The 26,316-nt window shown below is 35.5% G+C and overlaps 1 protein-coding gene across 1 annotated transcript; it reads right to left on the minus strand.

The window, feature by feature from the left end:
• Positions 1-21,522: 21,522 nt before the first annotated feature.
• On the minus strand, positions 21,523-22,370 carry LOC132296290 (uncharacterized). Its single transcript, XM_059794500.1, has 2 exons — positions 22,049-22,370; positions 21,523-21,560 (listed from the first exon to the last, which is right to left on the minus strand). Exons 1-2 carry the CDS (start codon positions 22,368-22,370, stop codon positions 21,523-21,525), a joined length of 360 nt encoding a protein of 119 aa, XP_059650483.1.
• Positions 22,371-26,316: the final 3,946 nt, after the last annotated feature.

Here is a 26,316-nt window from a genome sequence, read left to right on the forward strand (position 1 = left end):
ACAGTAAGCAAGTAAGGAGCCTACTAGAAGAGTATGGAATTAATAAAAAATTGGCAGCAGTTAGCCATCCTCAAGAGAAAGACCAAACTGAAATAACAAATAGAACAATCTTTGCTTGTATAAAGAAGAAGCTTGAAGATAAGAAGGGTAAATGGTTAGACGAGCTTCCGAATGTCTTGTGGGCTTACAGAACAACCCCTAGACGACTAACCAAAAAAAGTCCATTCGCTATGGCGTACGGTACCGAGGCAGTAATACAGATTGAGCACTTAGTTCCGACTGTTCAGAGCTTGGCATGGGATCGAGTGCAGAACGATAGTATGTTAAAGTTCAACCTCGATCTACTGGAAGAGGAAAAGGATGCAACAGTAAGATGGCTCGTATCTTATCAGCAAATGCTTGTGAATAGCCACAATGAAAATGTGAAGCATAGAGACTTTGCACTTGGTGATCTAGTTCTGAGAAAGAAGGTAGGAATTGTCAAAAAGAAGATGTCACCATGGGAAGGCCCATACAGAGTGGCAGAAGCCATAGGAAAGGGGGCATACGTTTTAGAGACCATGGCTGGAAGATTGGTCAATAAACCATGGAACGTCACGTCTCTGAAAATGTACTACCAGTAAAGATTAAATTCCATTCTGAGTAATGGTCATTTAGAATTACGTGTTTATAAGTGTATAAAATTCTTCAAGATTAATGAAAGAAGCTCATTTTGTTTCAAAAAATTGATTGAACAAAAAACAATTGGTGAAAGCAAGGTAAGTGGCAAGTGGCTCTATGAGCCGAACGCCAAACACTTGTACTAAATAAGTGGCAAATGGCACTATGAGCCGAGCGCCAAGCACTTAGTCAAGTAAGTGGCAAGTGGCACTATGAGCTAAACGCCAAACACTTGCACAAAATAAGTGGCAAATGGCACTATGAGCCGAGCGCCAAGCACTTACTTAAGTAAGTGGCAAGTGGCACTATGAGCCAAACGCAAAACACTTACACAAAATGAAATTTAGAGTGGTAAGTGGTATTTTAACCGAGTGCCAAGTAATAAGCAAAATAAGTGGCAAATGGCACTATGAGCCGAACGCCAAACACATGCATAAAATAAAAGTCAAGTGGCAAACGGTTTTCTAGCCGAGCGCCAAACACTTAGGCAAGTAAGAAGAGCCGTACGCCAAACACTTGCGCAAAATACAGAACAAATGGAAAAATTAGATTGCCAACTCATTTAAGCACATATGCAAAATTGATGTTTTACAAAATAAAATAATCTTTCCATTCATCGTTAAAAAGGAGTTCTTGATACATGAGAAGTGATATTGAAATAAAAAGAAACAAGTGTAAATGCCAGCAAGACTATATTCTCATAGATCTGATCAATTGCTCATTCTGTCATCATTGGCTGACTCGTCACCCCCAGCCGGTTGATTATCTCCTTCCCCACCATTGAATGTTTCCTCGCTTTTGGAGGGAGAGTCCAGATAAATGCTCTCCTCAGCTAGTGAAATCCTTTTGATTGTAACAATGGCTGGAGGGGCAATGGTGGTAATGGGAGAGATGCTCAGAGGATGAATAGGGAGGATGATCCCTGAGGTTGCAATCTCTTTGCACTCAATGAATATATTCTCAGCAGGAGCAAGGGGTGGATCCTTATAATCGTTCAGCGAGTCGATATCTAGAGATGGGTCTAGCTTATCTGGACCTGCCCAAGAGCTTGATTCATCTTCAGGTGGAGATTGGTCAATAAAACCATCCCTATACCTTTCGGCATATCTAAGGGCCCCGATTCGGGAAAAATGAGAGTGAAGAACCCTTATACCACCATCAACCCAGCCGATGACATTAAGCAGAGTGGTGCGTTCGTTCAAGAATTTTTCTTCAGAGTTAGAATGGGTCAACCGTTCACCAACCAGAGTACGCTAAAGGTCTCCCTTTTCAACTTTCGAAACATCTATCTCTGTCTGCATAACAATCTTATATATCTTCAGGACATCCATCTCATCCTGAAGATAGTCCCGTTCATTTCTTAAAGCATCTCTCTCAGCCCTCAGAGCGTCAATTTCCTTCTCCAATTCATTTAGTTTAACCAGCAGCTTTGTATTTTTGGCTTCCATTTTATTCGCCCCTTTAACAGATCTGTTAAGACTGATAGGGAAAGCTTTGATTTTCTTGTTTACGTGTTCAAGACTCTTCTGGAATGTGAACATCCCAAATAGTGTCTACACAAAGACACGTGTCAAATAATTAGAACAGGAAAAACAAAGGAGAGTTGGTACAGAAGGTTAGAAAAAAAAAAAAAAAAAGGAAAGAACTACCTCAGCAGCAGCTGCTGGAAAGCGTTGGTATATCTCGTTGAAGGTCATTTTGTTTTGTACCTTTATATCCTTGGCGGTCCAAATGCCCTTGTAGAAAGCAAACGAGGTAACTGGATCTTTTAACAAAGAATTTGTGGGGGCAACAACCCCGTCCTCTCATTTGAACAAGGGACGCCATGGAACCACTATTGGTGAAGAGACGGAGGTTCTGGATGATTCACCATCTGGAATGGTTACCTGAGGAGAAGGAAGAGTGTTGGTGACCCTGAAAGACTGAGCCCTTCGGGCTGGAGGAAGGTCACTTTGAGTAGAGCCACCATCCGGCTGGGGTCTTTTGCTCAGGCTTTTTTTTGAAACATTAGTTCGGGTGAGGGAAGATCCCTCATCATTTTGAGAAGAACCCTCAGTATTCTGAGCGACGTGCGGAGGAACTTCATTTAGAATTTCATAAGAACCATCAGTTGATAAAGTGGTTTGAAGACCGACAGAAGTGGATGCAGAGGGTTCAAAGACAGGTTGCTCATCGTTCTGAGCCATAACCGGGACGTTCGGGATAGCCTCAGATGCTGCTGGAGTGACCGAATGAGTAGCTATAGAAGGGGCTCTTCTTCTTCTGCTAAATAAAGGAATCTGAATTTGATCTATGGTAGCGTCGATGATTGAAATGTCAGAGAGGTTATCTGGAGTAAGTGTGATGTTTCCAATTTTTGGCATTTTTTATTTTTTTTTTCAGAATTTTGTTAATGCGAGGGTATTTTCGTCATTTTTCGTTTTACGTACCGGACACCGTGGGGTGTGCTGGGTGTGTCAGATGGTTAGTTGGAACATTCCATTGAGTTCAGGACTCTTCGAAATACAAGGTTAGGCATTTTCACATTTTTTTCGTTTTTCGGGCCTCACAGTCCCGTGTGGGACCCACTACCGGTATTGTCATGCACTGGGATTTTGGTTGGGTCCATTTATATTTTATGCATTTTATTTTATGTGACATTTATATGATGGTGCATTATATATGTATGTGGTGTAGAATTAAAGATAAAAGAAAAAGGGAAAACAAAATATAATTTGTGGGACCCACCATTATCATATAAATGTGTTAGAGACCACAATTTAGCCTCACTTTCTGAATTCTCTCTCTCCCACTCCCGTAACCGTCTCTCTCACTCCCTTTGTCTTGCTTTTTCTTTTTCTTTTACATTCAAACTTCAAATCAAGATTTCTCTCTCAATACTTGGAGTTTTTAGAAGCTGTTTGCGGCAAATTGAAGCCTACGACGAGGCCTTCGAAACCACACCAACAATTTCAGTTTTGGTGCTCCCTAGTGCTTTCGAAATTTGAGACCCATTTGAGGGTTTTGCATCATACTTGAGGTAGGGGTTCCTAATCCATGTTTTTCTTGTTCCTTTATGAATTATATCTCATAAATTGTTGCAAAGCATGCTTGTTTTTGAATTAATTATCTTGAAGATGATGTAAATGTTATATGTGAAGTTTATGATCATATGTGCTATTTGGATTGTACAAAAAAAAAAAAACATGCTTATGTGTTAATCTTTTTATTTAATTGTTGATCTTATATGCCTATTATGTTATAAAACTTGCTAGAGATGGTATGTGATGGCATGTGAATTCTTCCTAAAATACTTGTAGATAATATTCAATTGTGTAGTATAAAATTCCTTATTTCCATGGTATAGTGAACATGAGACATACATGCATACTATGGCGTATGAAGATGGGAAAAGTGTTTTGGAAATGAAAAAGGGGAATTTTGGGGAAGAGGTTTCGATTAAAGTGTTTTATGAAAACCCGGTCGCCGCAGAGTCACTAAAGGGCCGGTAGGTTAATGTAACCTAGAGGGAACTAGGGAGATTGCCCTAGCGTGGTTAAGCTATCTGGCCCCAAATGATGCTGCGGAGGTACCAATGGTCAGGGACAGTAACCAATCCTTCTCTCGGTGCTGAGGGGGTACTAAAGGGGGTTACATTAGCGATTTGAAAAGTGATGGATTTGAATGTTGAAAACGGGGAGCGACATCGGCATGCATTGCATTATATTGCATCGTATTGTTTATGTTAAGATTGGATATGATGTTGCACTTTCCCGGCATAGTATGATCCCGTTCTCCATTGTCCTGTTCTTTGTTTGGATTCACGGGGTCACAAGAGGTGTGTCTTAGGCACCACCTACTGAGCAATTCGCTCACCCCAATATACTTAACATTTTTTAGGACGTGGCAAGGAATTGGCGGATGATAATCTACCACAGACATAAGAGAACTTGAAAGCATTTTGAGAGTATTTTGTAAAGACTTGAATGTGTTTTGTACAGCAACATGATATGCAATTTACCGACTTTATTTGGCACGTAAATCATGTTATAACTTGAAGCTTGAATCCATTTTGTTGTAAATTAAGACAATAGCAAAGATTATGTATAAACTCCATGTAATTGAATTATATGATGTTGTAATCGTGATCAAGTGTTGGTACTCATGTCCAAGATTGTTGAATTACCCACTTTTAAATGTTTGGGACACGTTTAATCCATTTCAAAGTCCTCATTTCAGTTTCTCCTTCATCTCCAAAGTGCAGCACTTCAGTCTCAGGATTAGGGCTCGAAGAAGCCATTTCGGTAGACCGAAATGGCATATCGGTCGATTGAACCAATTGCATGCTCTTGGGATCTTAGGTTTCGGCCGATCGAAAAAGCACTTCGGTCGATCGAAGTAAGGGAGATCATTTCGATCGACCGAACGGTTGACCGAAATGAAGCTTTGGCCATTCTTTATCTTTTCCCTCAGGCATTCATCACGCCAAAAGTCGAAATGTGTTTTGAGACTTCCTAAATGTATAGTTCAAGTGTAATGATGACGTTTTGATTCTAGAAATGTCGAGTTTGACGTAGGTAACCTCGGATTCGAGTAAAGACCTGGCTAGCGGTTCAGGCCTTCGGGTTCGGGTTATTACAGTAAGTAGGTCAGTGGTAGAGGGGATGTCATTCAGAACTCTCTCCTCCAGAAGGTCAAGTCTAGCCCTGCAAACTCTGTAAACCAGTTCATCATGAGGGATGTGATGGCAATCACAAAAAAAAAAAAAAAAAATATAGAAACGAGGAAAACAAATTTCACAGGGGCAATCGTTCAGATGCTTCTTATATTTTTTGTATAAAGGGATAGAACACTTTCCGAAAATGGTTGGGATAGGGAAAGTTCGAGTGAATGGAGTTCTCCAATCTCCACTGACCCAATTAAAATTTTACTCCAACCCATTTCAGATGAGAGTTTGTCCGTACATATAGATCGTTTCTTAATGGGAAAGAGGTGGAAGTACATGTCATTGGTTCTGATTTTGGTGACTTAGTAATAGAGAAGGAGATCTATGATGTCTAAAACTAGGTTCTTATCACGGTTTAGGAGTAGCAGAACTGATATTACCCTAAGAAAATTGGGGTTGACTTGGAGAGGGGAAAGCCCTAATTGGCTAAAGATATAACAGAAGAACGGATGTAAGGGAAATCTAACTACATTCAGATGAAGAACTGAAAAGAGGATCTCGCCACGAAGAAGACCTTCCCCGGATCTCTAGTCCAGGTCCATAGGGTAGACTCGAAGGGAAACACTGTTTGGAATGTTGTTCCTCAAACGAAGAACATCTAAATCAAGAGCCACTAAAAAGATGGGTGAATTTTTAAGTTTTAAGTTTTCTTTCTTCTAAGGAAAATATCAAAGGAATGGAACTAACCTTTGAAAAAGAGATCTGCAAGGTATATCGTAGCAAAGCGAAGAAGTAAAAATCAAGAAGGAAGAACTCACCGAAGGAAGCAGGGAGAGCTCACCAGAGAAAATAATGGAATCTCACCGGAGAAGATTGGTTATTGATGGAAGTAGTTGAAAGAGACTATACTTGGAGGTAAAGGAGAGAAAGGCCGAGTGAAGACAAAAGATGAGGGTTTGGGGTTTTAAAGAGAAAGTGGCCCAATTTCCAAAGAATCGTGGCAATGATACTGTTTTAAGTTTCAAGACGTGGGTTTTTGAGCCAACCGTTCGCTTCCCCACGCCACCGCCTTGAGCTGTCTTATCATGATTAGGTCCCTTTGATAATCCCACCCTAATTAATTAAGGAAGGATTATAGGGGCAAATAAGGATACCAAAAATGGCGTAGGCCGGGCACGACCCAGATCAGTAAAAACAGGTTAGGAAGAGCACGTGGTTTAGCCAAATCATCACTGATCAGGCCCAGGACTGGAGGGTTAATCTAAAAGCCCAGAGCAAAGGAAATAGGCCCACATCCTAGATGAGCCAAAAGGGTCAGCCCAGCGTGGAGAGTTAGTTAAGAAGTCTCTAGAACAATTGTAAAGTCTATAAATAGAGGGAAAAAAGAGGGAAAAAAAATGGTTTTTTTTGGGAGGGAGAAGATATTTTGAAGTGTAATAACAAACTTTTCTAGAGAGAGAGCTTTTTATTGCATCTTCATATGTATATATATATATATATATATATATATATATATATATATATATATATATATATTTCATGATAGAAAAGTCCCAGTATAGAATTATTCAAATAGAGTTATAAGATAATGTAGTAGAGATTAGAATACAAAATAAGAAGAGAAGGACAGTTTAGTTATATTGTGTACTAAAATAAAGTGTTAGAGCGCTAGAGGAAGTTTATGGAACGCAATTATCACATTTATCCCTAAATAAATAAATAAATGTGAATATGGTATCGGATAGACATTGAAAAATGTTTAACGATTTAACTTAATTTTATCCTATCAAGACATGGACTGCATTGATTGCATGGAAGTTCACCAAATTTGTGTATGGACCAATTTTTTTTCACCGACTGTGTGAGATATTATTTTATTTTTGACAATTATCATAGAAAAAAATAAGTCCAAGTCGAGTTGTAATTCAAATTACTTGTTGTGCAAGTTATCAAATTCGATAGCGACTATAGAACTAGGAAGTTATTCAAATTTACCATGATTGAAGATCTTTTGAAGAAAAAGGTAAGAACAACACTTTAGGAAAGATTCTAAACATTGTTGGACACATTCAGCACTTTCCATTTTGTTCAGAATTTATTGTCGAATGATTTTAGGCTAAAGGAACCAAAGTTTCAAGTCTGCCAAACTTAAATCGGTTCAGCCCTTTTGAACTGGTTCAAGGTATCCTGTTTACAATATAACTTTCAGTTTCCTTTCCTGAATTGTTTTCCAGTTGGCCTAGAATTGTACCAAATCCTATGCACGAATTTTTCCTTATTTTCAGAGGGATTAGGTAATTCTATATTTTATATAAACCATGTCATATGCATTGGTTTATTCACGTCTTTTGCATTATCAGTTTGTTGTTCTTAAAAAGCCTTAGGAAGATTTTTGTCTCATAAATTCTTAGAGAATTTTTTGTTTGTCTTTCTAAAACATATACACATAAACACTTGAGTTTAGAGAGTTGTGTTGTTTGAATCCTGATCGTGATCAAACAGTTGCATATACATCGATCGGACAAAGGCATATCTACTTCTACATCAAATCCAGAAGTTGAATAGAAGTAAAAGCGATCACACTTGTAAATGGTCAGAGCATTCGATAAGTGTTGTCTGATATACCTACTACTCTTCTAAAAAGATCAAGCATAAGGCTGAGGTCAAGTTGCTGTTGGACGGGGAATCGCAAAGCCAGAGGATTGTCAGTAGTTGGTGTTAGGTAGAATGATAAGGTGTGAGTTAGAGTCAAAATTCAGTATACTTTGTTCCAAGAATAGTTGATTGGTTTACTTTGGACTGCACAGTTCACGAGGTTTTTCTCATAACAGTTGACGTATTTTAGCAATTGGGTTTCCTCGCTAAAACCTTGGTGTCATCTCTAACTTTACTTTGCTTTATTTTATATTACATGATATTGATTCATTAATTGCTAAAATAAAGAAAATTGGTAAAGACACAGATCTATTTTAAAATAATCAAAACTTTCCTAGTACAATCCGCTGCGTACAACATACAAATTGGTGTCAAAGCCAATCTCTACAGATTGAGTTGATCCTTGTTGGAAAGTTTTGTTATGTTTTTCAATAATTGTTTTCAAAATCATGTCTTATGCATTGAAAGAAGACGGTTCTAATCAACGTGGTCCTTTATTTGAAGGAGATAATTACAATTTTTGAAAATTAAAGATGAGAGCCTATTTGCAAAATTTTGGTGGTAAAACATGGGCAATTGTTAAATCTGGCTATACATCACTAACAGTAGATACAACTGTGGATGAAAAAATAGTCAAAGAGTTAAAAGATACTTTTATTTTTACTGCTATTAAAACTGAGCGTAACGATGCTAATGGCAAAGCTTTATATTCAATTATTAATTTTGTTGTTCCATCTGAATATGCTAGAATTTCTGATTGTGAAATAGCTAAAGAAACTTGGGATATTTTGCAGGTTACTCATGAAGGAACTTCAAAAGTGAAGTTGTCCAAAATTCAGATGCTTTCTCATAAATTTGGGAACATCGTGATGAAAGAAGATGAATTCTTTTCTGATTTTTATTTTAGTCTTCTTGAAATAATTTCTGAACTGCGTCACTTAGGTAAAAAAGTTAGTGATAAAAAAATCTGTAAGAAAATCTTAAGGTCTTTACCTAAAAAATTTCAGATTAGAGTTAAAACCATCACTGAACATTGAGATTTGAATACTTGTAAAGTTGATGAGATGATAGGTTCATTAAAAACTTTTGAAATGCAGAATTTTGATTTAAATCAGAAGAAGAAGAATCTTGTTTTAAAATCTACATAGGTTGAGAATTCTGTGGATGATGACTCTGATGATGATATTGCATTCTTGTCAAGGCAATTTAGTTAGATTTTGTAAAGGCAACAGAGGAGAAGGAATAGCAACATGGCTAATCCTCAAAATTTTGACAAAACGTCAAAGTTTAGGTTTAATGAAAATAAAGTAGAAGAATTAAAAGAAACTAAATTTATTTGCTGGAATTGTGGTAGCAAAGGTCACACATCCAATGTTTGTCCTAATCCTAGGAAAGAACAAAAGGATAGGAATAAAGGAAAAGTAATAAAAGTTTCTATGTTTGAAAATTCTACTTTAAGTGATAATGATTATTCTCGGGATGATACTAATGATTTTTCTTATGTCGCTTTTCTTGAAAGATGTTCTCATATCGTTCATTTATCTGACTCTGACAGTTCAGATAATGAAGACAATGATGTTCATGATGAACAAGTGGAAGAGCTAAAAAAGACGATGAGAGATTGAAGAAAATGGTCAAAGAAACCACGGAAGTCAAATAGGCAATCAATAAGCTAGCAAAAGAGCTTATCTAAGCAAAAAAAGAGAACGAAGATCTAAAGAAACAGATTGATGAAGGAAAATGAAAGCTTTTGAAAGCAATTCTGTCATTACTGAGCTTGAGAAGCAGATTATCATTCTTGAGGATAAGGTAAGTATTGCTAACTCATTGAAGGAATGTCTTACTTTGAAAAATAATTATCTTGAAGTTGAATTGAAATCTGAACAAAATAAACTGAAAGGGTTCAATATGAGTCAACAGTTTAAATAAGATAATTAACATGGGAAAAGATATAAATGATAAGATTGGGTTATGATTTGTTAAAGGTTCATCTAGTGGTCAAGGTAAAACAATTTTTGTTAAACCTATTGATATACCAAAACCTTTTTTGTCTGATTCACTGCATTCTGATATGTCTTATATGCTTAAAATGTTGCATTGCACTTTCTGTGGTAAAACTGGATATAAGTATCACTTATGTTTTCAAAGGAAAAAGGAAAAATCTTTGAAAATTCATTCTCAGAATATTCAAGCTAAGAAAAAGGTGTTTTCTAGAAAGAAAAAGAATTTTCTGCCACATAAGTTTTCTAAAGCTATAAATTTGCCTAAGAAAGAGGTAAAGAATGAGAAAGAATTTTAGGAAGTAAGAGTAAAGACTGTTTGGATCAAAAAGATTAATTAATTTGATTAATTTTGTGCCTGTTGATTCATTGGAACTAGATTCCAAAAGGAAATCACCTTCAAACTAAGTCCTATAAAATTCAGTGATCATGGCTTGTGCTTTAAAAGAAAAATTTGTTGCCATTGGATCACTTGTTAGGGTTTGTTTAGGGTTTGATTTTCTAATCATAATCTTCTTGATATACATGTGAAAATTCTTTTAAGAAATTTATGATCTATCTTTGAATGCAAATTGAGACACATGATATTTTGGATAAATATAGATTCTTGGTCTGTAATCTATACAATAAAAGATGATTTGCATTGATTAAGGAATTTTTAAATTTGAATCTTTTAAGTTCATAAACTTTTGTGCACTTGTCCATCTCTGACAAATTTGGTTGAAAATCTTTCAATATGTTGACTAGGGTTTATTGTTCACAAAAGCTATAAAGGTTGTTGTCTGAAAAAATAGGAGCTTAAAAAAAATTGAAAATATTCAGCTTGAAAAGAAAGAAATAATTTGAAAGATGCTGAATATGTTGCTAAGGAAAAGGCTACCTATTGAGATTTGATCGAAAGTTCCCATTAAACTGTGACTTGAAGCTAAAAGTGGAGATAAGTTGAGTTGGGGAATTGCTGACTACTCTTTAGAGTGAAAGCCGCCTTACTTAGAAAAATTGCTCAAAATAATTTTATCTTGGTGCTTTTCGATCAATGAGGTTTAGACAATGATCTATTGAAATTCAACTAAAGATGGATTAGATTGGATTTCACACACACACATGAACTTGGTAGATAAATTTCTAAATTTTTTAGTAAAGTTTGTAAGTTTGATTTTATGTTTTGATTACTTTATGAGATTTGAAATTATCTGAAAAATATGTGGAGTCAAATATTTGTTCTCTACGGTATTTTGAAAATTCTCTTAAAGGGTTTTAATCCACTCAGTCTCAACTGTGACATTTCCACTAAGCTCCTTCCATCCACAGATGCAGGTAACACAAGTGCTTCAGATTCTGACTCAACAAATAACCTACCCCATGTCCTTAACAAAATGAAATCTAAGCATAATGGCAAGCCCAAGAGGGAACAATTATCTAAGAAGCTCTCTACTCCTCAAAGAGGGAATTTATTCCTAGGTGGCAGTTTTTTAAACACCATTAAATGGTATCAATAGCCATTTGGAATATAAGAAGACTCAATTCCCCCTTAAAGCAGAAGGAAGTTAAAAATCTTCTCACTGAAATGAAGATATGCATTGCAACTATCATTGAAACTAAGATCTAGCTTGATAATGTTACCTTGGTCCACAATGTTATTGCTAAAGGTTGCAAACTTGCTCACAATTATCAATTCTTATCACTAGGAAGAATTTGGGTCCTCTAGAAGCCCAATTTAGTTGATCTCCATGTACTCAGCAGTTAGAGACAAGCCATTCACTGTCATATCACAATTTAAGTTGGAGAACCTCATTCCACATTTCATTCATCTATGGAGCCAATGATACTCTTGAAAGATAGACACTCTAGGCAGACATCATCAGTCACTCATCCACCTTGTCTTCGCATCCTTAGATCCTTGGAGGACACTTCAATATTATCAAATTAGTTGGTGAAAACTTTGGAGGCTCCAAGAAAACAACCAAGCCAATGCTTGACTTCAGAAACTGCTTTCACAAATCCAGTTTAGAGGACCTCAATTTTTAAGGATTATTTCACTCATGGACAAATAAGAGCCCTGATACATCTAATATTTCCAAAAGAACTTGATAGGGTGCTCATCAATGATTTATAGAATCCTTGTTTTCCACTATCCCATTACAACTTCTTGCCACCAGGTATATTTAACTATTGTCCTATTTTAATCATTATTGGTAACCCTAAATGAAAGTATCTTTCAGGTTCTTTAATTGTTGGGCCAACAATGAAGCTTTTTTGCCACTGGTTCACTCACTATAGAGTAATCAGGTTCAAGGTCATACAATGTTTCAAGTATTGTCCAAACTCAAGAGCGCGCCTTAAACACCCTCTCAGATTGGAATTTTCCAAAACATCAGTGTCATTCAGGATGAAGTCGAAGCAGCTAAAGATGCACTCTCCATTTGCCAATTAGCCCTTAATAGTACTCCAAATGATCTCTTACTGAGATCCCAAGAAAAACAGTTTCTATTACATTACACCAGCATTAGAAACTTTGAGGAGGCCACCTATAAACAAAAATCCAAGGTGTCAAAGAAGGTGATTCAAATAACTCATTAATTCTTCTACAAAACATTCCTCTCAAGATTCAATATGAACAAGATCTCATCAATCACCTCTTCCACTGGTGCTCTTCTTAACATTGAAATGGCAATCAAACAGGAAGTTAATTATTTCCCATTTCTACAATGTTCTTTGTATGGATCCTTATCCAGACCCAGGTATGCACTCCCTTTATACAAACTACACTCCCACCACACTTTGCCACCTTACTGTGCTTCATTCTAACTGATGAGGAGATCCATCAATGCATTTTCTCACTTAATAGTGACAAGGCACTAGGACCAGATGGCTTCAGTGTTTTCTTTTTTAAGAAAGCTTGGCCTGTAATTGGGCATGATGTTACCATAGCAGTTAGAGAAATCTTTCTTAATGGGAAGTTACTCAGAAAAGTCAACTCAACCTATATCTCTCCAATTCCCAAAGTATCCAATCCATCATCTATGAATGACTTCAGGCCAATCTCTTGTTGCTTTACCATATACAAATGCATCTCAAAACTCTTGGCCAATAAGTGAGTAATTTCACTGTGGGTGGCCCTATCGGTTGACATGAAGTACTCACACGTCGACTAAATGTCCTAAACCAGTCGGCGTGTAGTGTTCACACGTTGACCGGTTCTTGTTACTTTCCGTTTATGTTTTATTTTCCCGTTTTATCCCTTATCACCCATTTAATGTTTCTAGTATATACTATGTGACCCAGTAAAATATATTAATTATATTTTAACCACAGGAATGACCATATTACCCCCGAATTTCATCCTAATCATTGGATAGCCTTAGTACATGATCATTTTACCCTTTTGGTCTTAAACCATCATGATTATGTTAAATGACCTTAGAGTATTAAATTTAATGGGAAATAACCATAGTACCCTTGCATGACCTCGGGTTCGGGTAAAGACCCGAATAGCGATTTAGACCCAACGAATTTGGGTCGTCACATTTATACTTCCCCTAAGCATCATCACTAAATTGACTGTAGTCTTCAATACCTTTTTATGGTCAGGTCCAGCACTAAAGAGAACATGTACCAAGGTGGCTTGGAGGTTCTACTGCCTTCCCAAAAGAGCAGGAGGTTTGGGTTTGCCAAAGTTGCACATTTGGGACAGGGTAACTGTTATGAAGTATCTTTGGCACCTCTTCAAATCTAAGGATATGCTATGGGTCCAATAGGTCAACACTTACCTTCTCAAGGGAGGGAGTCTTTGGGAAGTCAAGATTCCTAGCCAGTGTTCATGGAATTGGAGGAGAATTATCCAACTCAGGCTAATATTTAGGCCCCTTGTCAACCTTAAAATTAGGGATGGAAGGACCAATTTCTAGTTTGACAATTGGTGTTGTTTTGGGTCCTTACACCAATTCATTTCTCCCCAATAACTTAATGAATCACCCCATAATAGCACAACCAAGTTAGTACATTTATCATTAGTTCAACATGGTTTTTCCCATCCTCAATCACCACTATCGTACCTTAGCTACCAGACATCAATAGACTGCCATTACCATATTTACACAAGCAAGGCACGATTAGTTGGATCCCATCCCCAAATGGTGATTCCCAAATTGAACAGACCATGAAACACCTTAACCAGCTCTTACCAACCTTACCTTGGGCTCACTTAGTATAGTCCAAACCACTCATTCCTAAGCACTTATTCACATTATGGGTAGCTATCAAGCACAGACTGCCAACATCAGATAGAAAATGCACCTCCCATATTAACTCTACCATTTGTGTTTTATGTCACAATGAGCTGGAATCCCACAACCATGTATTCTTTACTTGTTCCTTTGTCAAAACCCTTGTGGACTTTTTTCAAATGCGTTACGGGTTTCACATTCAGCCACCAAACTAGTCAAGTTTAGTATCATATATTTCGCACCGTTGGAGAAGAGATAACTCTATTCACAGTTGCTTAGTCTCGAAATTGACATTATCATCACTTGTTTAATTATAATGTTTGGAATGAGCGTAATCGAAAGATCTTCAAGAAAAATAGTCTTTCACAAAATTCAGTACTTCATCTCACCCTATATATAGTTAGAATTAAGCTCGCATTATCATCTATTTTGGAATGGAAGGTAGATTGCTGATGAATGGGAACTATCTATCTCTATTTTACGTCCACCAGCGAAGCCACCAGATCACTGATTTGCGGAGGATCCCTCATTGATTTCATCGTATTATGAAGTTTCCTGCAACGGTTTTCTCCATTTGGTTCTCTCTCTAAATGCTTGGGTTGTGGCCTTTTGGGCAGTGTCACTTGTAGGCTACAAATGTATACTTATGTTTTGGCTAATGTGTTAGGCATCTTTCCCTTTTGGGTTATATATTCTCACACTAAATATAAAAAAATTAAAATTTATCTTTCAAAAAAAAAAAAAAAAAGATTGTGGAAAGATTCTTCAAATCCCTATGAATTTCACCCATTGGTCGGATCGTCAAGTGTGCGGTGGTGCGAAAAATGGGTTGTTTACTGTTCGATCCACATTTTTTGAGGCCTTGGAAGGCCATGTGCAGTCCAAGCTTTGGCCAGGATGTGTGAAGCAAGTACCTCTCGATCTCTTTCTTGAGATTATTAGGGATGATTTTGGTCTTTACTGATTTTTTTTTTTTTTGGTAAATCAATTCATGAAAAAGCAAAAGCAAAAACTGTACAAAGGAAGGACAAAAGCCCACAGCCCAAAGGCGACAACCCAGGATAGCTATAAGCAGCCCAGCCCAGGGAAAAAAGGAAAAAACTTTGCAACAGCAATGAGAAACAGAAACAAAAGTTGCAAAGGCAACACAGGGCAAACCCTCAATGATCTCCATGAAAGATCGAGGAAGGTAAACTCCACGCAACAGCGATAGACCTCGCAAACCTTTGCTTGCAAGACATGAGACGGTTCCTCACACTGTTATAAATCAGTTTAGTGATCGCAGTAGTAGAAGCCATTTGGTTCAAGGCATGTCGCCTATTCCTTTCATTCCAAATGAAATAAACTAAAGTTGTAAGACATAGTTTGAGAACATACACCTCTGGAACCTTGGTACCTTCCTTCCACATTGACACAATCCTCTAGAGTCTTTACTGATTAATCCTAAAGTGAAGCATTTTCTTTCACAGTGTCTTCACAACTATATCCCTAGGAAGGACTCGCTTTGGAAAAAAAGGCGGTTGCAAATCCAATGTGTTAGTTTTGTGGGTTAGAAGTTAAAATTCTATTTCACCTAGTGTGTGGGTGTAATAGAACCATGCAAGTTTAGAGATTTTTCCCATTTCATGTGGATATTTTGGCTTTCAATGGTCAATCTTGGTTGGACTGGTGGTTTTCATTAATTCAGTGATAGGATAGATTTATTAGTTTTATTGTATATTTATTTATTTTAATTTTAATTTTTAGGAAGAGTTTAATTTTGAGTAGTTTCTTTATATTTTTGGTTTCCTTAAGTAATTAGTTTTTTTTTTTTTTTTTGCTATTAGTTTCCTTTAAAGTATTAGGGTTTTATTTATTATAAATATGCATGTATGCGAGAGCAGAAAAGATCAATCAATTTTATAAATAATATTTTAGAATTCTTTACAAATTTTCTTCTAATTTGTAGATTCAAACTACACCATCTTATGGAATCAAGGTAAGCCCTGTACCTTGTGAACGGCGACGGTGATAGGGGGTGCAGGCCTTTTGTGCAACCATTGATGTTGAACAACGACTTGATGTCGAAGAACAACGATTAGTTCGGATGGAACACATGATGCTGCAAATCCGACAGAGACTCGTTGAACTTGGGATTGATGGCAACCAGGATCATGAACCAGTTCAAGTTCTCGCCGATGATGTTTCTCACTGCCAACCGAATATGATTAATGTTCATGTACCTTCACGTGGCCTTTCGGCCAATGCGAACTATTTTAGTGCCAACAATTACAAGAATAAGAATAACAAGGATTTTGTAGAAGCAAATAGTAATCATTGATTAGAAGAAAAATTATATTAATTCGCCTCTTGTAATTGAAGATAACTCTGCCAAAAAAGAAATTGGATGTGAACAAAATTTTATTGTTGCACATGTAGTTGAAGATGGTTTGAAAGAGAGAGAAGTGGAATCGAACCTTATGAAAATAAATAAATAAATAAAATTTGACAATAGAAGAAAATTGACAATGAAAGAAAATATGATCCATATTGAAACTCAAGGACACGTTTCTTGAAGTAGAGGGGACTGATGCAGGATAATTTTATTGGTTATATTTATATTTATTTTATTTTATTTTTAGGATCGAAGAGTTTAATTTTCACTAGTTTCTTTATATTTTTTGTTTCCTTAAGTAATTAGTTTATTTTTTGCTATTAGTTTCCTTTAAAGTATTAGGGTTTTATTTATTATAAATATGCATGTATGCGAGAGCAGAAAAGATCAATCAATTCTATCAATAATATTTCAAAATTCTTTACGAATTTTCTTCTAATTTGTAGATTCAAACTACACCACCTTATAGATTCAAGGTACCACCTTGTGGAATCAAGGTAATCTCTTTTCCTTGTGAACATTTAATCGCTTCTACTACGTCATTAAGACAAGGACCAACGATGGCAATGGGAGAGTTTTGCTGCCAATTTTTGTTAACAGAGACAACAAAAATACGCAGCAATCATCTTTTTCCGTTTTTGTGTGATTAAAATAGGATATGTGTTCCAATCAACTAAGCACAAACAAATAAGCAATAATAATCATTCACAAGTGACACTAAGATGTATGTGAAAAAAATCCGCAAAGGGGAATAAAATCACAAGGATTGGAGTTCGATTTCAACTTTCACTATGCGATAATAATGGGATACACAGGTTCCTTCTCTAGTCACCACTAGAGGTTCACAATCATCAAAGAGTAGTATACCCTTGGTTCACCACAACTATATACTCACCAATAAAAATGGATTTCAACAATAAACTCAACAATGACGTAGAAGGGACTGATGCAGGATAATTTTATTGGTTTTATTTATATTTATTTTATTTTTAGGATCGGAGAGTTTAATTTTCACTAGTTTCTTTATATTTTTTGTTTCCTTAAGTAAATAGTTTATTTTTTGCTATTAGTTTCCTATAAAGTATTAGGGTTTTATTTATTATAAATATGCATGCATGCGAGAGCAGAAAAGATCAATCAATTCTATCAATAATATTTCAGAATTCTTTACAAATTTTCTTCTAGTTTGTGAATTCTTTACGAACATTTAATCGCTTCCGCTACGTCATTAAGACAAGGACCAACGACGGCAATGGGAGAGTTTTGCTGCCAATTTTTGTTATTAGAGACAACAATTTTTGTTAACAGAAACAACAACAATACGCAGCAATAATCTTTTTCTGTTTTTGTGTGATTAAAATAGGATATGTGTTCCAATCAACTAAGCACAAGCAAATAAGTAATAATAATCATCCACAAGTGACACTAAGATGTATGTGAAAAAAATCCGCAAAGGGGAATAAAATCACAAGGATTTCAACTTTCACTATGTGATAATAATGGGATACACAAGTTCCTTCTCTAGTCACCACTAGAGGTTCACAATCATCAAAGAGTAACATACCCTTGGTTCACCACAACTATATACTCACCAATACAAATGGATTTCAACAATAAACTCAACAAGAAAGGTTTAGATTTTCCCAAGCTAGTGAGTAAAAGAGAATGAATCCAATCAATAAATTGGAGAGGCTTTACCAATAATCTGATCCGGTAGATGTGTAGAGCTTGTTGCTAGGAATCACAACCTGAAATTTCAATAAAAAACGGAGCAACAATTCTAATACTTTTCTTCGATGCGTCGCTTCAGGTGAGTGCTACAGCCCTTATTGTTTGACTAGTTATAAATGTTGGTTGGGCCCACATGACCACTTGGTCAACCCCACAGTGGGATGAACCAAACCCAACAATTCTCCCCCTCCGCTTTATTTGTCTCCACCAAGCCCGCTCTCTGTCTACAAGCATTAAGTGTTTTCTGGGTATTGATTTTGTTAACACATCTAACCCATTCTCATCAGTATGGATTTTATCGAGCTGTAGCAACTTCTTCTCTAGCACATCACGGGTCTATTGATACTTTATATCAATTTGATTCGATCATAAGTGGAAACTTAGATTCTTACATAGATGGATAACGAGTCGAATGTCACAATAAATTAAGCATTTATCTTCCTGGCTTCAATCCCAATCTTGCAAGAAAATTTTCAACCACAATGTTTCCTTGCAAGCTTCAGTGACTGGAATATACTCGGCCTCAGTCGTATACAAAGTAACGCATTTTTTAAGCTTAGACTTCCATGATATTGCACCCCTTGCAAATGTCATCGACTAACCCGAAGTGGATTTCCTGAAATCAACATCACCTGTCGTATCTGCATCTATATACCCATGTAACACAAGTTCATCACTACCAAAGCGCAAACATATTTTGGAAGTGCCTTTAAGATACCTGAGAATCCATTTCATTGTTGCCCAATGTTCCTTACCCGGATTAGAGAGGAACTGATTGACAACACTGAGAGATATCTAGTCTTGTGCATACCATGGCGTACATCAAACTACCAACTGCTGATGCATAAGGCACTTTCTTCATCTCTTCTTTTTTTTCCTCACTTGTACGTAGGACATTGTTTAGAACTGAGCTAAAAATGACCTGCAAGTGGAAAAGAAACTACTTTTGCCTTGCTCATACTGCAGAGTGTAGAGGGTGCAAAACGGAAAATATCTGCACGCTGTGGGTGAGTCATGACAGAAATAATTTCACAGTCCAATAATGAATGAATATGCGTACAAAAGTTCACCTCTTCAAAATGTTGCATGAAATGTTAATTTATTAAAGGGTTATTTTACTATATAAGACCCGTCATAGTAACGTCTAGGTGGACTCATATGTACAGACTTTTTTACGCTTGCAGAACGATTAGTTTCATCTAATATATGATGGATCAACTTTATTTTTTAACTGTGAACAATTTCACAGTCAATGAAGGACAACGACTCTTCTCAAAGAATTATGAATGACTGGAATCTCTCTCCTTCCTACATCAGACCACCGCCCGAGCCACCGGATGTATACAGCAGCCACAACAGCTGCTTGAACAGGCCATGGGCCGGATTTTTGTATCTTTGTTTGGTTTTGGCCCACTTCAATTGTTGGACCCTTTCTTCTCCTCGCCACATGTTCCTCCTTGGTCATACGTAGCCCATTTGTATAAATCCCTTTATCAATATATTTGCTTGACTTTGTGGGGGAATTGACTTTATTATGGAATTGACTTTGAATTTATAAAATTCCATTATCTTCTATCTCCTTGATTTTATATGTGTTATGTGAACTCAGATTGACACACATTCATGTGATTTGTAAACTGAAACTCTCACCTTCTTCTTCATTTTTTATTTTTTATTTTTTTTATTTTTTTCGCGTAATAAAAAATTCACACCCATTTATAAAAAACTTAAATCATAGTCATTTACTTTGATAGATAAAGAAAATATCACTAAATTACAAGACCCTTAATAAACAAAATAAACTTTTGAAACAATATATCGTCTCATTAAAATCATCTTTCAAATTTCAAAATTTCGTCTCCAAATAATATTTTTCTTCTTTTTATTTGCAAGGAAAAAAAAAAAAAATGGGTGCAAGGTGCACAGTGCGAATAACATGCCTATAATATATACAGTATAATGCTTATGTCACAACATTTTTCACCACTAGCAACAAGAAAGATGATTTTGATGAGGCATTGTATTGCTTCAAATTACTTTCCACTCCGAAAATAACGTTATTCTGATACAAGGACAAAGCTGACTCTGCCCAAATTTAGTCACCAGTAAATACTAAATCAATTGCATATCCTCATAATGAGACACTGCTTTGATTGATATCTATGTGTATATAACATTGCCTCATGGAACTGTGTAACCTACAAAACAAAAAAAAAAAAATGAAGAAGAAGAAGAAGAAGCAAAAGATTAATTAGCTAAAGAGGTTTATTACAGATTTTTTAATTTATTTTTTTTAATATTTGGATAAAAATTGTTCCAATTAAACTTTTTGGACTAAGGACTCAAACTCAAGTTAATAATTCGAGAATTCTGCCATCCGAGCAATCCTGACAGGTCAAAAATATATTTATGTATTTGTGCTTATATAAATATTATTGTGGGGAAATACATGTATAAATATTATTGTGGGAATGTGGGGGCAAAAAGCATGGTGGTTTCAACATTTGTTGATTATAGAATACAATATAATGATCTCTGCAACAAGGATTCAAAAGATTAGGATTTTTTTTTAAACTTCTAACATTTCCACACGTGGAAAAACAATTAATTCAAAACTCAAAATGCATGCAAAGAAACTTATAGTGTCACCTCCTCTAAGTGGGACAAAAATCCTCTCCTGTCAAGCAGGAGTCTTATTCCAGCCGGTTTGGATCTATGGTCCAGATTGGGTCACATCAAAAAAAAAAAAAAAAACATAGACTGTTCAAAAACTTATCATCAGTTGTGTGTATTTGGAGTGTATATGTTAGTGTGTGTGTGTGTGTATATATACATATATATATATATATGCATATTTGAGAGATTTTACTGAAATATCCTTCATATTAAAAAATCTCACAAAATATCCTTCATTTTCTAGGTAGTGGAATTGGCGGTGAAAATCGCGAAGGGAAGTCGAATTGGAAGAAGAAGAAGGTTGGAAGGGAAGTCGAATTGGAAGAAGGAGAAGGTCGTGGAGAAGAGGTTGTTACAGGGTTCGGACTTAGGTTTAGAAAGAAGGTCAAGAGAAGAGGTTGTTATAGTTCTTGGACTTAGGTTTTCGAAAGGGATGAAGTGGAGTTGGAAGAAGGTTGTGAGAAGAAGTTGTTACAGTTCTCGGACTTAGGTTTTCGGAAGTGGAGTTAGAAGAAGGTTATAAGAAGAAGTTGTTACAGTTCTCAGATACCCTTTTTAACCCAAAGTCTTGTTTGGCCCATTTTTTACTGTCGCTATAGTGCAAGAACAGTGAGAAGTGAAAACCAGGGGAAACAGGTCTCTTGTTTCACTGGAGACGATTTTGGTCCCCTTTAAGTGCAACACTAATGTACTATTTAGAGACTATAATTATTAGAGTTACATCTCCAATCATTCAAGTTCTAAGAGTAACACAATTTGGTATAGGTATAGGTGTATATATATATATATATATATGAATGCATTAACTAATTAGTGGAAATGGATCTATAAAAGAGATTGCTTTAATCCTAAAGGGTTTGACTAGCTTAATTGAAAAAGACTTTAAGCCTCGTGCCTCTTGAAGCATGAGACTTTAGAATCAATTCCTTTTAGGCACAAACAATTTTTGAAGGGTTAAGTTTGTGGATCTAACGTGAGTTTTACCCGATCTATGTGGGACGCATTCCACGAATCTTATTGACGGGGCAAAAAAAAAAAAAAAAAAAAAGCAAAACAAAACAAAAGAAAGATCGCTTCTTACTTCCACATTTGGTTCCATGGCTAAGAGCTTGGCCGCACGAATCCGCAATATACACAATTCTATCTGGTGCAACGAACACCTCATCATCACTAGAGAGGTACTTGCACAAGCATGGAATATCGAACTCCCTGACAACATCACAGCATGTTACAGATGGCTGTACTTCTGGCCCTCCTATACCTGCTGACTCGTAGCATTGTTCTGCAAAATCATCCAAGTTGCCTTTGCACTGCCCAGGTACTGTACTGTAGCCAAAATTTATCATCCCAACAATCACAAGGATTGCCAAAGCCATGAAATGGGTGGAAGCTGACACTGCCATCTCTCTCTCTTGCCTTTCTCTCTCTAGATTTCCTGTTTGTTTGCTCTTTTGGGTTGCTTCGTTGTGTCATATAAATACTAATTTTAATGTAGGCATCACAATTACACTTTGCATGTCCATCTCTAAATTGGTCCAAAATGTGGAGAAATTCATGTTACAGTTATGGTTATCCCAATGTGTTATGCATGACAGTGTGTGAGCATTTTATCTGCTGACTATTGGTTTGCATTAATTCAGCTTTCTCTCTTTTTTTCTTTTTCCTTCTAGAAATTCAAGAAATTTGTAAAAAGTGTAAAGTGATAAAAACATCCATAATATTTAAAATTTAGGTAGATAACACTTTGAACCTTTAATTTAGGTTTATAGGGTTTTAAGTTTTAAAAATTGAGCAAATAAGGACTTAATTTGTATAATATGTCAAAAAATCCCATTTAATTTGCCTATATTAAGTAACAAATTTCCTAAAATGCCCTTATGATTTTTTCAAAATACCTTTATACCATTTTACATATAAACACATCATATTGTTTTTAATTATGATACTTTGGTCATTTAAAATTTATTTTGTCTTCGCTTTTTAAATTTTTTTCAAATACATAAGGGCGCATTAGTCTTTTAATCACTCCATTGACAATAAGCTTTGTTCGCACCAAAAATAAAGATTAAAGACTTTTAAGAATCTATAAGTGGTAATATACCCTATTTACATACCAAAAATTAAGAACTTTTTCAAACCTGTAAAGAGCTATATATCCTATTGCATAAGCATAACAAAGAAGTGTTTATTTGCGTACCAAATGAATGTTTAACACTCGCGACCCTTCTATAAATAAAAGTTCATAATTCCAACTGACCCGTTGATGGGTCAACAAATGGTCCGCTTAGCTTTAAAAACAAGTTAAAAGAAGCCAAAAACCATTAGGAGGTCCAAATCATGTAAAAAGACCAAAAGCCCAAACGATTTGCATCAGGCCCATTCTTTAATTTAATGGGTCTAGCCCAGGAGCAGTTCAAAGAACTGTTGTAACGGCTACATCAGTGTGCAATTTTTTTTTTTTTAAAACAATTACACACACCTTCCACCGAGGGTTAAAGTAATTACGCATACTTTATCTCCACCGAGGTTAGAACCTCGACCTTTCCTTTGAGAAGGATGAGGTGATACCGTTGGACCAATTGATCATTTGATAATTTTTATTTTAGTTGCTTTGTGTAATGAATTTGACTTGTGAACATGAATCATGATGGATTCAGGAAATCTATAGGACCAACAATATTACAATGCATGCATATTTAAATATATATGTAGCAAAAATACAAAATGTTAAGAGAAAATTACATAAATAAAGAAATCATTTAAAATTTGACTACTGAAAGCATTTATTGAACAATAATAATTTTGCAAAGATGTTTAATTGTATCATTGAATTGAAAGTATTATCTGCAATGACTTCAAAAGTAATATTTTTCGGCAAGTCTGAATCAGGTGAGAAGACGACTAGTGTAAACAATGAAGCGGTGAAGTAACTTGATTTTTAGCTTGGACAAATTTGTTCAAAGCCAAGAAAAGATGACACTTTCTAAATGCATGTGCTCAATATCTATATGTGACACTTCATACAATTATTAAGAAAGAGGTTTCAAATATAGGTAAATGTTAGACCTAGCACCACAACTTGTACAAGTTTAAGTTTACAAGAACATAGTGCATTTTTGAACATCATGACAATATTAGACATAGAATATTACCCGACAATTTTCAACAAACTCCTACGTAAACTATCGGGGTTTGGTGTATGGGATAAGTGATTAAAATAGTTTAGTGTGTTTGGCTTAGCAGATTACTAATATCATGGGAAATTTTTTGTGAAACCAAGTAGCTAATTAGACGCGAGCCCCTCAACGGGCCAATTTTAAACGTAATTTAAATGTGAGGACCCATTTGGGTTTCAAGAAAGAAGAAAGAATGAAGAATCAAAAAGGCGGTTGAAAGAAGGGGTGTGGTGACTTCCCCTAAATGTGAAGGTGGGTTTGACTTGCGTAGAGGATTTGAGCTTACAAGGGGAGGACAGGCGGACGTGTACGTGTCACTAGACTCGTTTTGTGTAGTCTCAGTAAATATTTTTTGAGGTTTATCCGTAATCCAATGTCAAGTAAAACCGTAACATTTTCGAATTCAAGAATTATTCAGAGCTAATATTTTTTTGAGTGAACTAAGAGCAGTACTGTTAAAATATTTTTTTGTATAAAATATATACTCACACGTATGATGTATAAATTGTTTTTTTTTATCTGGTTGTTATTGGAAGATATATTTTTACAAAAAAGGTATAAAATAATCGCTAAAGTTAAAAATAAATAATCAAAATTTTTTGTATAAATCTATTATGACAAATCAGATTTATACAAAAAAATATATATATACAAAACGGTTGGAGATGCTCTAATAATAATAATAATTTTTTTTTTTTTAGACTGAACTAAAATTAGGTATGGTAATTTTTTTTTTTTTTTTCTTTTTTTTTTTTTGTACCCTTGGATCTGTGACTTTACCATCGTTAAATAAATAAATCATGTTGGGGGATCATGTAACTAGGAATAAATATTCAGTGCGGTGGGTGCACTTACCCAAATGCACCGGATATCTACTCTATAAATAGATGTTGTACCGGAGTCACAGTGGAGCCAAAACTTCATTTTCATTTTAAAGGGCATCGGTGCACTTAAAAAAGAAAAAAAAAAAAAAAAAAAAAGAATTTGAAAGACAAACAAGAAAGAATAAATCATTATAAAATAATATGTTGATCAAGTGAAATTTTATTTTAAAGAAAAAATGTTAGAGCACTTAAAACAATACATGAGTGCAAAAGTGAAAAAAGAATAATTTTAAGAAGTGGGAAAAAAGGAAAGAAAAAAAAAAAAAAGAAAAAAGAAAAATGAGAGAAAAAAAAAAAAAAAACCAAATTTAAGGTTTGATTAAAGAAGAATGGATTCCAGATCGGTGGAAGACTCAGACGATAGATGAGTGCGTCGTTGATGAGTTGGGAAGAGAATTGGAATTTATCATAGCCATGTAAGATTTTTATTAGAGATGATTTTGAAGAATGATAGAATTGAGGACACATTCCTCCCGACTTCAAAACCAACATTGATAAAAATCTTACGCGGTTATAATAAATTCCAATTCTCTTTCCGACTCATCAGTTGTCTAAGTCTTTCACATATCTAGAATCCAAATGAAGCCTATGTGAGTAGCGCGGTGAAGTTGTTAGCTGATTAAGTTGTTAATTACTCTTTGAATAACTTAGAGGGAGTGAATAGGTAAAGTTGCCAAATTTTTGTGATTGATTAAATTATTTATAATTATGATAAATTAAACATACCGACGGGTCAATGGCCTAGTGGTATCGGCCTCTTACTTCCCAAAGAGAGGTAAAAGGTTCAAGTCTCAGAAGAGACACGTGTGTGTGAGTCCAACTAGGAAAAAAAAAATGATAAATTAAACATCCATAATCAAAGGAAACACCACCCATGCCTAAATTTTTACCCAACCCACATGAAACCTAATCAAACATTTCTGATTCATCAAGAGTTATACATATAATCTATAATTAATTCGTGTTAAGCCATTCATCACAAATAAACATGAATCCCTTCATCGTTTTGATCGAGAAAGAAGCCATTTGTCATTTCATTAAGAAAAGCGAAGCGTGTAGTGATTTTTACACCACAATCAAAGGAAACACCACCCATGCCTAAATTTTTACCCAACCCACATGAAACCTGATCAAACATTTCTGATTCATCAAGAGTCATACATGTAATCTATAATTAATTCGTGTTAAGCCATTCATCACAAATAAATATGAATCCCATAATCTTAGAACTTCATGATTTTCACATATCTATAATGCATAAATAAATGATTAGATATAAATACCTCGAT

This window comes from Cornus florida, unplaced genomic scaffold, assembly GCF_030987335.1.
Source record: "Cornus florida cultivar Cherokee Brave unplaced genomic scaffold, ASM3098733v1 CherokeeBrave_3.0.0_Hap2_Chr02, whole genome shotgun sequence".
NCBI classification, from domain to species: Eukaryota; Viridiplantae; Streptophyta; class Magnoliopsida; order Cornales; family Cornaceae; genus Cornus; species Cornus florida.

What these genes read in the sequence shown, in the direction of transcription:
- LOC132296290 (XM_059794500.1), bottom strand. Translation starts at nt 22,370, where the DNA reads ATGGCAGTGTCAGCTTCCACCCATTTCATGGCTTTGGCAATCCTTGTG. An exon ending in CCATGGAACCAAATGTGGAA is followed by an intron (nt 21,561 to 22,048) that starts GTAAGAAGCGAT and finishes CTTGCACTATAG; the next exon opens with CGACAGTAAAAAATGGGCCA.